The sequence below is a fragment of the Pecten maximus genome, chromosome 18, assembly GCF_902652985.1.
Source record: "Pecten maximus chromosome 18, xPecMax1.1, whole genome shotgun sequence".
NCBI lineage: Eukaryota > Metazoa > Mollusca > Bivalvia > Pectinida > Pectinidae > Pecten > Pecten maximus.
Window position 1 is genome coordinate 1,489,650 of NC_047032.1, and position 17,584 is coordinate 1,507,233.

At 37.3% G+C, this 17,584-nt stretch overlaps 1 protein-coding gene across 5 annotated transcripts in view; it reads left to right on the forward strand.

Annotated features, from left to right (window-relative positions):
• LOC117316469 (mRNA-capping enzyme-like) overlaps window positions 1-16,863 on the forward strand; it is a 33,766-nt gene extending 16,903 nt beyond the window's left edge. For all 5 annotated transcript variants that reach the window (XM_033871073.1, XM_033871071.1, XM_033871072.1 and 2 more), the window contains 7 exons: window positions 536-607; window positions 1,682-1,846; window positions 8,502-8,573; window positions 10,535-10,635; window positions 12,479-12,545; window positions 12,953-13,076; window positions 13,449-16,863. In XM_033871073.1, coding sequence (XP_033726964.1) covers window positions 536-607; window positions 1,682-1,846; window positions 8,502-8,573; window positions 10,535-10,635; window positions 12,479-12,545; window positions 12,953-13,076; window positions 13,449-13,621 — 774 coding nt within the window. In that variant the 3' untranslated portion in view covers window positions 13,622-16,863. The remainder of the gene's footprint in view (window positions 1-535; window positions 608-1,681; window positions 1,847-8,501; window positions 8,574-10,534; window positions 10,636-12,478; window positions 12,546-12,952; window positions 13,077-13,448) is intronic.
• Window positions 16,864-17,584: the final 721 nt, after the last annotated feature.

Genomic DNA, 17,584 nt, shown 5'->3' on the forward strand with positions numbered 1-17,584 from the left:
TGTATTCTACCGACTCTCTCCCCAGTCGATGTATGGTATTGTATCAGGACGGGGTAAGTGTATTCTACCGACTCTCTCCCCAGTCGATGTGTGGTATTGTATCAGGACGGGGTAAGTGTATTCTACCGACTCTCTCCCCAGTCGATGTCTGGTATTGTATCAGGACGGGGTAAGTGTATTCTACCGACTCTCTCCCCAGTCGATGTATGGTATTGTATCAGGACGGGGTAAGTGTATTCTACCGACTCTCTCCCCAGTCGATGTATGGTATTGTATCAGGACGGGGTAAGTGTATTCTACTGACTCTCTTTTAAATTTGCATAAAAGATGCTGTAACTTCCATTCAAAGTCTTTAAACACAAATTATTTCATATTTAGCTTTCAGTTTATAATTCATTAACTTCCGTTGAAGCTTTGACCAACACCTGTCAGTGTTTCAAATTGAGAATCTTATCAGGTATCATTATGCATAAAGTTGGTATTTAGTGTAGACAAATTTTGTTCTAATATAACTGTGTTGTTTTTTTTTATTCAGGAAATGATATTAGACAAGATTGATGGGAGGACCGTCCCAAGATACCTGGTGTATGATATTGTGAAATTTGAGGTAACAGTGTATATCTATGGGTGTGAGTGTATGATATTGTGGGTGTGAGTGTATGATATTGTGAAATTTGAGGTAAGGGTTGTATATCTATGGGTGTGAGTGTATGATATTGTGAAATTTGAGGTAAGGGTTGTATATCTATGGGTGTGAGTGTATGATATTGTGAAATTTGAGGTAAGGGTTGTATATCTATGGGTGTGAGTGTATGATATTGTGAAATTTGAGGTAACAGTGTATATCTATGAGTGTGAGTGTATGATATTGTGAAATTTGAGGTAAGGGTTGTATATCTATGGGTGTGAGTGTATGATATTGTGAAATTTGAGGTAACAGTGTATATCTATGGGTGTGAGTGTATGATATTGTGAAATTTGAGGTAAGGGTTGTATATCTATGGGTGTGAGTGTATGATATTGTGAAATTTGAGGTAAGGGTTGTATATCTATGGGTGTGAGTGTATGATATTGTGAAATTTGAGGTAAGGGTTGTATATCTATGGGTGTGAGTGTATGATATTGTGAAATTTGAGGTAAGGGTTGTATATCTATGGGTGTGAGTGTATGATATTGTGAAATTTGAGGTAAGGGTTGTATATCTATGGGTGTGAGTGTATGATATTGTGAAATTTGAGGTAAGGCTGTATCTCTATGGGTGTGAGTGTATGATATTGTGAAATTTGAGGTAAGGGTTGTATATCTATGGGTGTGAGTGTATGATATTGTGAAATTTGAGGTAACAGTGTATATCTATGGGTGTGAGTGTATGATATTGTGAAATTTGAGGTAAGGCTGTATCTCTATGGGTGTGAGTGTATGATATTGTGAGTTTTTCGGGTTTCTTTTGATAACCTTTTTATCCAGATATAAGAGTTTTATGTACATCGAAATATCAATGTTTAGAAAGTTTGAATATTGATTTATTAGATTGGTTTTATTGATATATCTATCTATCATATCCAGTCCTTATACTGGTAATATGAATATAATTATAGAAGAACATTTTAATGAAAAAAAATCAGTGCATTGGGATTTGTTAGTTAATTGTAAGACTAATGGCTAACATTCCTGTTTGTAGGGAAATGAGGTTGGAAAGACGAGTTTTAATACCCGATTACACTGTATAGAGAAGGAAATCATTGGTCCACGTTACGCAAAAATGGCTCAAGGGCAGTTAGACAAGAATAAGGAGCCCTTCAGTATCCGGGCGAAACCTTTCTGGGATGTCACTGTGTGTAGGAAGGTAAGTTAACACCAGACTTTACAGGGGAAAGTCTAGTTATAAAGATAATTAATGCTTTTTGAGTGTTTATTCTTCAATTCCAGAATATTTAGGATTTACTGTATTTATCCTAAAATAAGCCCCCCTCCCCTAGTGTAACCGTTTTCTACAGTAATTATCCTTTAATAAACCCCTCCCCTTGTATATCCTCAAATAAGCCCCCTCCCCTTGTATATCCTCCAATAAGCCCCCTCCCCTAGTGTAACCTCAAATAAACCCCTCCCCTTGTATATCCCCAAATAAGCCCCCTCCCCTTGTGTAACCTAAAATAAGCCCCCTCCCCGTATGTATATCCTCAAATAAGCCCCCTCCCCTTGTATATCCTCAAATAAACCCCCTCCCCTTGTATATCCTCATATAAGCCCCCTCCCCTTGTGTATATCCTCAAATAAGCCCCCTCCATGAGTATAAAAGTATTAAATAAGGGCTTATATGGTAACCACTTTAAGATTATTATTCTAAAAGTGATGATTCTTCAAATATGATGGGGGCTTATTTGTGGACAGGGTTCTTTTATGCAGATATATAATATGGTCTGCCAAGGTGTGAGATGACTAAGGTAGTCAGATGTTGTCACTTTTAGGGATCAGTAGGTATCAGATGACTAAGGTAGTCAGATGTTGTCACTTTTAGGGATCAGTAGGTGTCAGATGACTAAGGTAGTCAGATGTTGTCACTTTTAGGGATCACAAGGTGTCAGATAACTAAGGTAGTCAGATGTTGTCACTTTTAGGGATCAGTAGGTGTCAGATGACTAAGGTAGTCAGATGTTGTCACTTTTAGGGATCAGTACGTGTCAGATGACTAAGGTAGTCAGATGTTGTCACTTTTAGGGATCAGTACGTGTCAGATGACTAAGGTAGTCAGATGTTGTCACTTTTAGGGATCAGTAGGTGTCAGATAACTAAGGTAGTCAGATGTTGTCACTTTTAGGGATCAGTATGTGTCAGATGACTAAGGTAGTCAGATGTTGTCACTTTTAGGGATCAGTAGGTATCAGATGACTAAGGTAGTCAGATGTTGTCACTTTTAGGGATCAGTACGTGTCAGATGACTAAGGTTGTCAGATGTTGTCACTTTTAGGGATCAGTAGGTGTCAGATAACTAAGGTAGTCAGATGTTGTCACTTTTAGGGATCAGTACGTGTCAGATGACTAAGGTAGTCAGATGTTGTCACTTTTAGGGATCAGTAGGTATCAGATGACTAAGGTAGTCAGATGTTGTCACTTTTAGGGATCAGTACGTATCAGATGACTAAGGTAGTCAGATGTTGTCACTTTTAGGGATCAGTAGGTATCAGATGACTAAGGTAGTCAGATGTTGTCACTTTTAGGGATCACAAGGTGTCAGATGACTAAGGTAGTCAGATGTTGTCCCTTTTAGGGATCACAAGGTGTCAGATGACTAAGGTAGTCAGATGTTGTCACTTTTAGGGATCAGTAGGTATCAGATGACTAAGGTAGTCAGATGTTGTCACTTTTAGGGATCACAAGGTGTCAGATGACTAAGGTAGTCAGATGTTGTCCCTTTTAGGGATCACAAGGTGTCAGATGACTAAGGTAGTCAGATGTTGTCACTTTTAGGGATCAGTAGGTATCAGATGACTAAGGTAGTCAGATGTTGTCACTTTTAGGGATCAGTACGTGTCAGATGACTAAGGTAGTCAGATGTTGTCACTTTTAGGGATCACAAGGTGTCAGATGACTAAGGTAGTCAGATGTTGTCACTTTTAGGGATCACAAGGTGTCAGATGACTAAGGTAGTCAGATGTTGTCACTTTTAGGGATCAGTACGTGTCAGATGACTAAGGTAGTCAGATGTTGTCACTTTTAGGGATCAGTAGGTGTCAGATGACTAAGGTAGTCAGATGTTGTCACTTTTAGGGATCAGTAGGTGTCAGATGACTAAGGTAGTCAGATGTTGTCACTTTTAGGGATCAGTAGGTGTCAGATGACTAAGGTAGTCAGATGTTGTCACTTTTAGGGATCAGTAGGTGTCAGATGACTAAGGTAGTCAGATGTTGTCACTTTTAGGGATCAGTACGTGTCAGATAACTAAGGTAGTCAGATGTTGTCACTTTTAGGGATCAGTAGGTGTCAAATGACTAAGGTAGTCAGATGTTGTCACCTTTAGGGATCAGTACGTGTCAGATGACTAAGGTAGTCAGATGTTGTCACTTTTAGGGATCACGAGGTGTCAGATGACTAAGGTAGTCAGATGTTGTCACTTTTAGGGATCAGTAGGTGTCAGATGACTAAGGTCGTCAGATGTTGTCACTTTTAGGGATCAGTAGGTGTCAGATAACTAAGGTAGTCAGATGTTGTCACTTTTAGGGATTGGTACATGTCAGATGACTAAGGTAGTCAGATGTTGTCACTTTTAGGGATCAGTAGGTGTCAGATGACTAAGGTAGTCAGATGTTGTCACTTTTAGGGATCACAAGGTGTCAGATGACTAAGGTAGTCAGATGTTGTCACTTTTAGGGATCACAAGGTGTCAGATGACTAAGGTAGTCAGATGTTGTCACTTTTAGGGATCAGTAGGTGTCAGATGACTAAGGTAGTCAGATGTTGTCACTTTTAGGGATCAGTACGTGTCAGATGACTAAGGTAGTCAGATGTTGTCACTTTTAGGGATCAGTACGTGTCAGATGACTAAGGTAGTCAGATGTTGTCACTTTTAGGGATCAGTACGTGTCAGATGACTAAGGTAGTCAGATGTTGTCACTTTTAGGGATCAGTAGGTGTCAGATGACTAAGGTCGTCAGATGTTGTCACTTTTAGGGATCACAAGGTGTGAGATGACTAAGGTAGTCAGATGTTGTCACTTTTAGGGATCAGTAGGTGTCAGATGACTAAGGTAGTCAGATGTTGTCACTTTTAGGGATCAGTACGTGTCAGATGACTAAGGTAGTCAGATGTTGTCACTTTTAGGGATCAGTACGCGTCAGATGACTATGGTAGTCAGATGTTGTCACTTTTAGGGATCAGTACGTGTCAGATGACTAAGGTAGTCAGATGTTGTCACTTTTAGGGATCAGTACGTGTCAGATGACTAAGGTAGTCAGATGTTGTCACTTTTAGGGATCAGTACGTGTCAGATGACTAAGGTAGTCAGATGTTGTCACTTTTAGGGATCAGTAGGTGTCAGATGACTAAGGTCGTCAGATGTTGTCACTTTTAGGGATCACAAGGTGTGAGATGACTAAGGTAGTCAGATGTTGTCACTTTTAGGGATCAGTAGGTGTCAGATGACTAAGGTAGTCAGATGTTGTCACTTTTAGGGATCAGTACGTGTCAGATGACTAAGGTAGTCAGATGTTGTCACTTTTAGGGATCAGTACGTGTCAGATGACTATGGTAGTCAGATGTTGTCACTTTTAGGGATCAGTAGGTGTCAGATGACTAAGGTAGTCAGATGTTGTCACTTTTAGGGATCACAAGGTGTGAGATGACTAAGGTAGTCAGATGTTGTCACTTTTAGAGATCAGTAGGTGTCAGATGACTAAGGTAGTCAGATGTTGTCACTTTTAGGGATCAGTACGTGTCAGATGACTAAGGTAGTCAGATGTTGTCACTTTTAGGGATCAGTACGTGTCAGATGACTAAGGTAGTCAGATGTTGTCACTTTTAGGGATCAGTACGTGTCAGATGACTAAGGTAGTCAGATGTTGTCACTTTTAGGGATCACAAGGAGTCAGATGACTAAGGTAGTCAGATGTTGTCACTTTTAGGGATCAGTAGGTGTCAGATGACTAAGGTAGTCAGATGTTGTCACTTTTAGGGATCAGTAGGTGTCAGATGACTAAGGTAGTCAGATGTTGTCACTTTTAGGGATCAGTAGGTGTCAGATGACTAAGGTAGTCAGATGTTGTCACTTTTAGGGATCAGTAGGTGTCAGATAACTAAGGTAGTCAGATGTTGTCACTTTTAGGGATCACAAGGTGTCAGATGACTAAGGTAGTCAGATGTTGTCCCTTTTAGGGATCACAAGGTGTCAGATGACTAAGGTAGTCAGATGTTGTCACTTTTAGGGATCAGTAGGTATCAGATGACTAAGGTAGTCAGATGTTGTCACTTTTAGGGATCAGTACGTGTCAGATGACTAAGGTTGTCAGATGTTGTCACTTTTAGGGATCAGTACGTGTCAGATGACTAAGGTAGTCAGATGTTGTCACTTTTAGGGATCACAAGGTGTCAGATGACTAAGGTAGTCAGATGTTGTCACTTTTAGGGATCACAAGGTGTCAGATGACTAAGGTAGTCAGATGTTGTCACTTTTAGGGATCAGTACGTGTCAGATGACTAAGGTAGTCAGATGTTGTCACTTTTAGGGATCACAAGGTGTCAGATGACTAAGGTAGTCAGATGTTGTCACTTTTAGGGATCAGTAGGTGTCAGATGACTAAGGTAGTCAGATGTTGTCACTTTTAGGGATCAGTACGTGTCAGATGACTATGGTAGTCAGATGTTGTCACTTTTAGGGATCAGTACGTGTCAGATGACTAAGGTAGTCAGATGTTGTCACTTTTAGGGATCAGTACGTGTCAGATGACTAAGGTAGTCAGATGTTGTCACTTTTAGGGATCAGTAGGTGTCAGATGACTAAGGTAGTCAGATGTTGTCACTTTTAGGGATCAGTAGGTGTCAGATGACTAAGGTCGTCAGATGTTGTCACTTTTAGGGATCACAAGGTGTGAGATGACTAAGGTAGTCAGATGTTGTCACTTTTAGGGATCACAAGGTGTCAGATGACTAAGGTAGTCAGATGTTGTCACTTTTAGGGATCACAAGGTGTCAGATGACTAAGGTAGTCAGATGTTGTCACTTTTAGGGATCAGTAGGTGTCAGATGACTAAGGTAGTCAGATGTTGTCACTTTTAGGGATCAGTACGTGTCAGATGACTAAGGTAGTCAGATGTTGTCACTTTTAGGGATCAGTACGTGTCAGATGACTAAGGTAGTCAGATGTTGTCACTTTTAGGGATCAGTAGGTGTCAGATGACTAAGGTCGTCAGATGTTGTCACTTTTAGGGATCACAAGGTGTGAGATGACTAAGGTAGTCAGATGTTGTCACTTTTAGGGATCAGTAGGTGTCAGATGACTAAGGTAGTCAGATGTTGTCACTTTTAGGGATCAGTACGTGTCAGATGACTAAGGTAGTCAGATGTTGTCACTTTTAGGGATCAGTACGTGTCAGATGACTATGGTAGTCAGATGTTGTCACTTTTAGGGATCAGTACGTGTCAGATGACTAAGGTAGTCAGATGTTGTCACTTTTAGGGATCAGTACGTGTCAGATGACTAAGGTAGTCAGATGTTGTCACTTTTAGGGATCAGTACGTGTCAGATGACTAAGGTAGTCAGATGTTGTCACTTTTAGGGATCAGTAGGTGTCAGATGACTAAGGTCGTCAGATGTTGTCACTTTTAGGGATCACAAGGTGTGAGATGACTAAGGTAGTCAGATGTTGTCACTTTTAGGGATCAGTAGGTGTCAGATGACTAAGGTAGTCAGATGTTGTCACTTTTAGGGATCAGTACGTGTCAGATGACTAAGGTAGTCAGATGTTGTCACTTTTAGGGATCAGTACGTGTCAGATGACTATGGTAGTCAGATGTTGTCACTTTTAGGGATCAGTAGGTGTCAGATGACTAAGGTAGTCAGATGTTGTCACTTTTAGGGATCACAAGGTGTGAGATGACTAAGGTAGTCAGATGTTGTCACTTTTAGAGATCAGTAGGTGTCAGATGACTAAGGTAGTCAGATGTTGTCACTTTTAGGGATCAGTACGTGTCAGATGACTAAGGTAGTCAGATGTTGTCACTTTTAGGGATCAGTAGGTGTCAGATGACTAAGGTAGTCAGATGTTGTCACTTTTAGGGATCACAAGGAGTCAGATGACTAAGGTAGTCAGGTGTTGTCACTTTTAGGGATCAGTACGTGTCAGATGACTAAGGTAGTCAGATGTTGTCACTTTTAGGGATCAGTACGTGTCAGATGACTAAGGTAGTCAGATGTTGTCACTTTTAGGGATCACAAGGAGTCAGATGACTAAGGTAGTCAGATGTTGTCACTTTTAGGGATCAGTAGGTGTCAGATGACTAAGGTAGTCAGATGTTGTCACTTTTAGGGATCAGTAGGTGTCAGATGACTAAGGTAGTCAGATGTTGTCACTTTTAGGGATCAGTAGGTGTCAGATGACTAAGGTAGTCAGATGTTGTCACTTTTAGGGATCAGTAGGTGTCAGATAACTAAGGTAGTCAGATGTTGTCACTTTTAGGGATCAGTAGGTGTCAGATGACTAAGGTAGTCAGATGTTGTCACTTTTAGGGATCAGTAGGTGTCAGATGACTAAGGTAGTCAGATGTTGTCACTTTTAGGGATCACAAGGTGTCAGATGACTAAGGTAGTCAGATGTTGTCACTTTTAGGGATCAGTAGGTGTCAGATAACTAAGGTAGTCAGATGTTGTCACTTTTAGGGATCACAAGGAGTCAGATGACTATGGTAGTCAGATGTTGTCACTTTTATCATTAATGTATTTTCCTTAAGCTGCTCTGACTCCTGTGTAGTAACCGTCCAATCACATTTGTCTCTTTTGATTTCTCACCCAGATACTTGATGGACATTTCTCAAAACAAGTCAGCCATGAGGTGGACGGTCTAGTCTTCCAGCCTGTACCCGATGTATGTATCTGTCAATCATATCTGATTTCCCGTCAGATTTATAAAAATGATGATATTATATTGCCTTATATAGATAGATGATATTATATTGCCTATATATATAGATAGATGATATTATATTGCCTTATTTAGGTAAATGATATTATATTGCCTTATATAGGTAGATATTATATTACCTTATATAGATAGATAGTGTTGGGACGATTCTCGATTTTAATTGATCATTAATTACTTTATATCCCGCCAGCGACTATCGATTATGAAAGCAAATAATCGATTATAGCAGGGGAGGTAACTCGTATGAGTTTAAAACTTGTTGTACTGAATCCATGTATAGAAAAATATAGAAGAAATCGCCCAAAATGTACACCGGAATCTCGCATTTCTAAACGTATCTCAGAGGTGTGAGGAGCGTCAAGAAAACATTCGGAGTACGTTTTGTCTATGCTGTATTTAAATGAAAAATAACGGGGGAATCCGAAGGTACATCCTGTTTCAGTAATGGATGCCACGGCAGTGGAACACGCCGACAAACAAACTATTTATCCATACCCGGGAGGGAAAGCCCGATCCCGGGTATGGGAACACTTTGGGTTTTACAAAATCAAGGAAGGTGGGCCAAGTAAGGCAAATTTGGATATTGCAAAATCTGTAGACGAATATATGCCAATAAAGGCAAGTGCGCAGAAATCACTGGGAATTCCACTTTCGTTTTGAATAAAACTTTTTATGTTTTTTTATACTGTTGTCTGATCTGTTTTACGATTGCTGAAATGTTACTCATAAATTATTTTGAAAAATCCAGAAGTTAGATTGGCGTTCTTGCTTGTTGATAGATCTATGTTAGTTTGTTAGTTTTGGACCTCCGTTTTGTAACATTAGCCATAGCCTTCGGTACAGTAACATTACCAACTTTATTACTAGAGAGGTGAAATGTCCGTCAGGCTACAAACAAATCTTGATCTTGAAAAATTGTTTGTTTATGTTCTTGCTTGTTCTGATGTTAATTTTATTTTCTATTAAAAAAAAACATAGGACTAAAATATCTTTGTTGTTGAATAATAATTTTATTGATAACTAATTAACAGTGTCTCAATATTAATTTTATTGATAACTAATTAACAGTGTCTCAATATTAATTTTATTGATAACTAATCAACAGTGTCTCAATATTAATTTTATTGATAACTAATAAACAGTGTCTCTATTTATATTTTGTTTTAACATAGATATCAAATTTATAGTACCACATGTAACACAAATGTAAAATACATACTAAGTAGTCAATGGACAAGAAGAAAACACGTAAAATCAATTAAAAATAAGGAAACATAAATTAACAGAGCCATGCTGATGAATTAAATGCATGATAGTAACAATACTGTTTCATCCCAGGACTTATCATTTGTGATGCTAGAAGCAAAAAAATAGGTTTTTTCAGAAAAAGGTTAAGTAACCAATAATATAATCGATAATTAGTAAGTTGTGTTCAATCGATTATCGATTATGATTTCCCCAACCGATTCCCAACACTATAGATAGATGATATTATATTGCCTTATATAGGTAGATGAGCATCATACTAATTATTTAGACACAATATTAACCAAAGATATTATTTTGTACAACTTTATCTAAATAATTAATTCTCTACCTTTCAATGTGATTGAACATAACTTTAAATGTCTATATTATAAAGACAATTTTTCGCGTCTGAATGTGACTTACCACATAAGTAGAAAATTTTTCGCATCTGAATGTGACTTACTACTTAGAAGACAATATTTTCACGTCTGATGTGACTTACTGCGTAAGTAGACAATTTTTCGCGTCTGAATGAGACTTAACGTTGAGAAGACAATCTTTTTATGTCTGATTGAATTGTGACTTAACGCGTAAGTAGACAATTTTTTTCATGTCTGATTGTGACCTAGAAGAACCTTTCAATGTTTGTGTTGCAGCCCTATTGTGCGGGACGATGCATGGAAGTGTTAAAATGGAAACCTCCAGATCAAAACTCCATCGACTTTAAACTGAAGGTTGTAAAGGAGAAACGTGAAGGGTAAGTCATTATCTTTGGTATAAATATATCCCTGGATATTATAGATCTAATTTCCCCGCCACAATGATATCATAATGGTATAAACATATCCCTGGATATTATAGATCTAATTTCCCCGCCACAATGATATCATAATGGTATAAACATATCCCTGGATATTATAGATCTAATTTCCCCGCCACAATGATATCATAATGGTATATAAACATATCCCTGGATATTATAGATCTAATTTCCCCGCCACAATGATATCATAATGGTATAAACATATCCCTGGATATTATAGATCTAATTTCCCCGCCACAATGATATCATAATGGTATAAACATATCCCTGGATATTATAGATCTAATTTCCCCGCCACAATGATATCATAATGGTATAAACATATCCCTGGATATTATAGATCTAATTTCCCCGCCACAATGATATCATAATGGTATAAACATATCCCTGGATATTATAGATCTAATTTCCCCGCCACAATGATATCATAATGGTATAAACATATCCCTGGATATTATAGATCTAATTTCCCCGCCACAATGATATCATAATGGTATAAACATATCCCTGGATATTATAGATCTAATTTCCCCGCCACAATGATATCATAATGGTATAAACATATCCCTGGATATTATAGATCGAATTTCCCCGCCACAATGATATCATAATGGTATAAACATATCCCTGGATATTATAGATCTAATTTCCCCGCCACAATGATATCATAATGGTATAAACATATCCCTGGATATTATAGATCTAATTTCCCCGCCACAATGATATCATAATGGTATAAACATATCCCTGGATATTATAGATCTAATTTCCCCGCCACAATGATATCATAATCGTAAAGATCTGTCGTAATAAACTTCGTGTTTTCACCAACCTGAGCCTACGACATGATGTGGTGTCCGCCATTAATCTATCCATCTGTTCAGCATCAATGTTTCCTTAAAACAAATTCTTCTCAATATTCAAGAGGCCCAGAGACTTGATAATGAGCCTGTAGCATGCTGGAGTAAAGGGCTACCAAGTTTGTTCAAGTTAGTGACCTTGACCAACTTTCAAGGTTACAGGGGTCAAATGTGTTAGAACCTTTAAACAATGACTTCTTGATAACCAAGAGACCCAAAGACCTAAATATCGACCAGTAGTATGCTGGAATGAATACACCAAGCCTACTGTTATATTTGAATATAGTGGTAATCAGCTTAGTATCTGCAGCTGTAATAGAAGCATGTGAGCGATACATGCCCTATGGGCCCCTTGTTTACATTAGAAATTGTGGAGATTTGTTAAAGATATTCTGCGAATATGCCCACTCTCTTCTTCAGAGTGAAACTGTGTGTGTTATATTTATAAAAAAGTCACTAGTTCAGTCAATCAGGTGAAGCCTCCTCCTTGGCCGATTGTTTTTTCTTGTGTTTGATGAGCACAAATAAAGCATTAGTTTAGAGGCCACTTTGTCCCAAAGTTTTCTCTGTTTATATAAACATTTTCAAGATTACTTTCAATGATAAAAAATGAAAATAATATTAAAAATAAGTTAATTGTTCTCAACAACAGAAAGTAAACAATGAAAATGAAATGAATCTTAAGTTAATTGTTCTCAATAACAGAAAGTAAACAATGAAAATAAAATGAATTATAAGTTAATTATTCTCAACAACAGATAGTAAACAATGAAAATGAAATGAATCATAAGTTAATTATTCTTAACAACAGAATGTAAACAATGAAAATAAAATTAATCATGAGTTAATTATTCTTAACAAGAGAATGTAAACAATGAAAATAAAATTAATCATGGGTTAATTATTTTTAACAACAGGATGCTGGCCGAGAACAAGGCCTATCTGTATGTACTGGGACTGGAGCCTCCGATGGCTATGATGAGGGTGAGTAGACTGAAGTAACAGAACACATTATCTCGGATTATTCTTATCTATAAGTCACTGACCCACTGTGATCTGTATGGAAGGAAATTGTCTCCCTTTATTTATATACTTTAATCAAGAATTTATTCAGATTTATTTGTATTAATTTTAATAATACATCACATTTACTGAATATGAAAAAAACCCATTTGTACACACTTTATGATATCTACAGAATTTAAAATATTTTGATTGTATGATCATTTATATCATACCAAGATAAAAAGATCTCATCGAGAAAAGTATACATTGTATTTGTGATAAAGGTTATGTAGTTGGTATTCTGTATATTGTAGTCCAAAGTTCTGTATTTTGTGTGACTTCTCCATGGTTGTGATATTGTATGGACGTCTTGCTACTATTTTCAGTATACAAAGAACATCAAGGACCTAGATGGTAAAATTATTGAGTGTTCATGGGACGGAAAAGACTGGAAGTTCATGAGGCAGCGTATCGATAAATCTCACCCCAACAGCTACAACACAGCTATGGGTTAGTGTCAGTAATTCTGTTTCCCAGTACATATGTCTAATTGTGACAATTATGTTCTGCAACGCTCTGAAGAATAAAACCAGCCGTAGCAATTATTGTTTTAACTACAGTATCAGAAGTGCTTTTTTTCAGACTCAATAATGACTAAGCCCACTTTAATTAGGATTTCTATAAACTTCACGGAGTCCCCACACTTGTGATTTTAATATTGGGTAAGACCACCAATACAATAATTACAAGGAATAAAGTATAGGAAGAATTGGCACCATCTTTTAGGAAGCATATCGAGGCAAATTCTGTACAGAAGTGGAATATTAGTATAGTAACCTCTTATTTCTATTATTATTAATTGAATATTTCATGTATTTTCAGGAGTTTGGCAGAGTATACAGACACCAGTGACAAAAGACATTTTATTCAGTGCTGTGGAACACTTACCGAGTCATTTAACAAAATCTGAACATAAACGACCCCCAGGCAGTGATGGTAGTGACAGAGACCTTATGCCTCCGCCTATTAAACAAGCCAGACGCGACGTGACATGAAAGTGCTCCGTACTGGTGTGACGCGACGCGACATGACAGTGCTCCGTACTGGTGTGACGCGACGCGATATGACAGTGCTCCGTACTGGTGTGACGCGACGCGACATGACAGTGCTCCGTACTGGTATAACATATTTTTGAATGATGCTGCACAGTTTATTGAAGGTTAAAATGATGTCTCTTGTCTTGGTGAAGTTTAGCTGTGATGCTGTTATACGTACAGCGATGTGCTATGAACGACATGTCACTCATGGTCTCTCTTAAAAGCTGGGGACGAAACCTTCCCTATACAAAAACATCTGGAATGTGTATAGACTTCAATTTTTCTTGCCAACATAGTGAAACATAGATTCATCCCTGTTTCTCCACAGACCAATCTCAAACCATTAATATTTTCTATTTATGGAAAATGCCGCCTTTGAAGCAATGTCGTGCCATGGATTCAATTCACAGGAGATGTTAAACACAATTTGATTGGTCAATGAATATAATTTATGACAACATATTATACATCTGCAAATTGTCGTTATAAGAAGACTGTATGTAATGACTTCAATGACCCAGACTTTGAAATGTAATGAAAATCATGCCATGAACAAAAGAGTAATTAATATCTTACGGGTTAGTGAATGTTCCTAGGCGGAATTAACACAATTTCTGAAAAAATGCTTAAAATAGAAACCATAAAAAAAATCCTGTTTTGGCTTTCTGAAGTATAATAAAGAATGAGAATAGCCAGACTGATGGCTGTATGTCTTTATTTTACTGTCACAATATCTGGTTTACCAGTAAACTCTATTTCTGGCAGCATTATCACTACCGGTATATAACGGTGCAAATCACAATTAAAAAAAGGCCCCCCCTCTCCCCCGTAGTATAAATTGTTCTTTGACCGTCTGTTCCAAAAGTACTGTTGAAGTTATTATACCATCCAATGTCCAATGTTGTTACGAGTGTAAGTTCAAAGATACCCATTGGCATTGAGACCGTCTGCTCAAACAAGAGTTTTAACAGCAAAACCATAAATATCATTGTACAGGCTCAATAACAGTTATTGATTTAGAGGCAATATTAATCAATAAGAAATATTTTTCTTAAGTTGGACTACAAAATGTTTCCTTTTTGGTTTAACCAAACATTATTGTGAGAATCTGTTTCTGGTTTCTGATACCACAGAATATGAATTTGAATAAATGAATATTGAAGAAAAATCAAGTGCAGAAATTAAAAAGAAGAAAATGTCCTTCCATCTCCTATGAATATATTCTCTTGGTGAAAGGATTGCTGAATGAATCTCAGATTTGACAAAGTAACATTTTGAAACGTTCCACCTGACTAGAGAAAGTAAGTTTCTCTCTATTTCTCCATTATTTCTATTACTTATTAATACATGACATGTTTGACAAAATGTTTGGTATTTGACAAATGGTTTTGCATTTGACAAATGGTTTGGTATTTGACAGACGGTTAGGTATTTGACAGACTGATTTGGTATTTGACAAATGATTTGGTATTTGACAAATGGTTTGGTGTTTGGTTTCCTTTTTAAGATGAAGACCCCAAGCCTGTCTTCTTGTCCTTGATAGCTTACAATATTAATATCAAAGAATATTTTTGTACCGTACTCTCTGCAAAAAATGTCTACTTATACCAGTTTGTAGCTCCAACATATCAATCGTATTGGCCAAGCATCTTGATGTGGGCTTGGATAGCACACTGACAATTCGTGTACATATTACATTAATAATGTAATATGTACACGAATTGTAAGTGTGCTATCCATGATTATTATTAGGTCATCTGACCCGACCTGAAAGGTCAGGATGACATATAATCGTCATCTTACTTGTACAATACATCAGTTGATGTTTAAACTATGTAGAGTTATGTCTTACATGTAAACTTTATTTATTTTACAACAATTGCGAGACAAGTTATATTAACTTATATTAATCACGCTTGTTGGCCCGGATGGAAGTGCGCGAGGGGTCTTACTGTGGGAGGAAACTGGAGTACCCGGGGAAAACCCACGTGGTCGGGCAGGTGACCCCAAACCTTTTCACGTCCGATCGGGGAATGGAACCCCGGCCGCCTAGGTGAAAGGCAAGTGTGTTACCACTGTGCCACCCGACCAGTTCATGCCTTGTTCCAGAATCCAGTCTCATGTCAGTCTACATCACTAAAACTGAACAAGTTTTGTGTATCTTCTTGATTGGTTCTATATTTAACTTTAGTGATTACAGATTGGGCGTCGTAGGTTTTTATTTATAACCCTGACATTCTGTTCCACTAAATTTGTAGTTACGAACGAATCGTCAATTAGGGACTTTTCTCGTATGTACTAGACTCTCTTGCTTCGTCTGATATGGCATTTTACATCACAATTGAAATGATTTCATATTTAATTGTTTTTCTTACATATAACCTACAAGAGGTAACTTGATCAGATTAAAGAATTTGAAAATACAGGGTAATGTTTCACAAATTTTGGCCATGATTAAAACCAGGTAGGCTTGGAAATAAAGATGTTTTACTAAGCCATGATTCAGAAATAACTGTTCATATATTTTTACACAACATTAATTCTGTACAAAAAATAATTAATTACCATTACTAGTTTCTGCCGAAGTCACATTGGAACAATATGGCCATCACAATGTCATAGTCTGACTATCCAGCAGAAAATCTTACTTAAATTTCTAATGATACCAGCAAGTGCAAAAGTGAATAGGGTAATGTACAGATCAAAAATTATATTTATTTTTGGTTAATGTAATCACCTGGGCCGTTTTTGTGGTCCAAATGGATGGACCAGTTAGACAGATGTTGTTCGTTTATGAAATAAAGATGGACCTGATGATTTTATATTGTTTTCAGACGAGCCTTGACTAAGACTCCCAAGGCCTGTATTAACATTTGCAGGTCCGTCAAGATATATGTTTGAAATATTATATTTAAAAACTGACGAACCTGTTTGTCCGCATAAACAAATGGGCCCCTGTTTTATAGGTTAAGACAGACACTGATCCCGTAATGTCATATTTATTGTAAATTATTGCTGTCGCTAGGAAAGATAAAGTGTTGTCAGGACTTGTGTATTATAATGAAATACATAGATGTGCTCGATAAAACTTGGATTAAAATGTAATTGATTTGTGAACATAGTGATGTTCATGTGTTACATTGATGTTTCCTGGTAAACATGAAAATACTTCAACATTAAAGATAATTTGTCGGATCTGATCACAGTTTTGTGTTTATTTTTACCATCCCAAATGTACATTCTGTCCTGTGTAAATCTCATAATCAGGATAAGTATTATCATATTTTTTCCTGAAAATGAACCTCAAAATCTTACCTGCACATCACACACGAGTGTGCACTATATACCCAAATTTACGGTAGTTACTGTCTGAATTTTGCCTGGTATCTGCAGTGTTGTCTCCCTTTGAATTGGTTCTTTTCACACTTCTAATCCAACCATGCCTGGGTTGTTACAATAGAACTAGTAAAGATATTATACTGGAACGTATACACTGCTCATCATAGCAATGAAATGGCACCACATTGTAAAAATTCATCTAATTTACTCTACCAAATGGTACTGCTGTGTAGAAATTTGTCTGACCTCATCAAATGACACCATTGTGTAGAAATTTATCAAATTAACATCAAATGGTGCAATGGTGTAGAAATTCCTTCAATGGTCAAAGATCATTTAATGGTTGGTACCAAGATCATTTAATGATGGACACCAAGATCATTTAATGGTGGACACCAAGATCATTTAATGGTGGGTACCAAGATCATTTAATGGTGGACACCAAGATCATTTAATGGTGAACACCGAGATCATTTAATGGTGGACACCAAGATCATTTAATGGTGGACACCAAGATCATTTAATGGTGGACACCGAGATCATTTAATGGTGGACACCGAGATCATTTAATGGTGGACACCG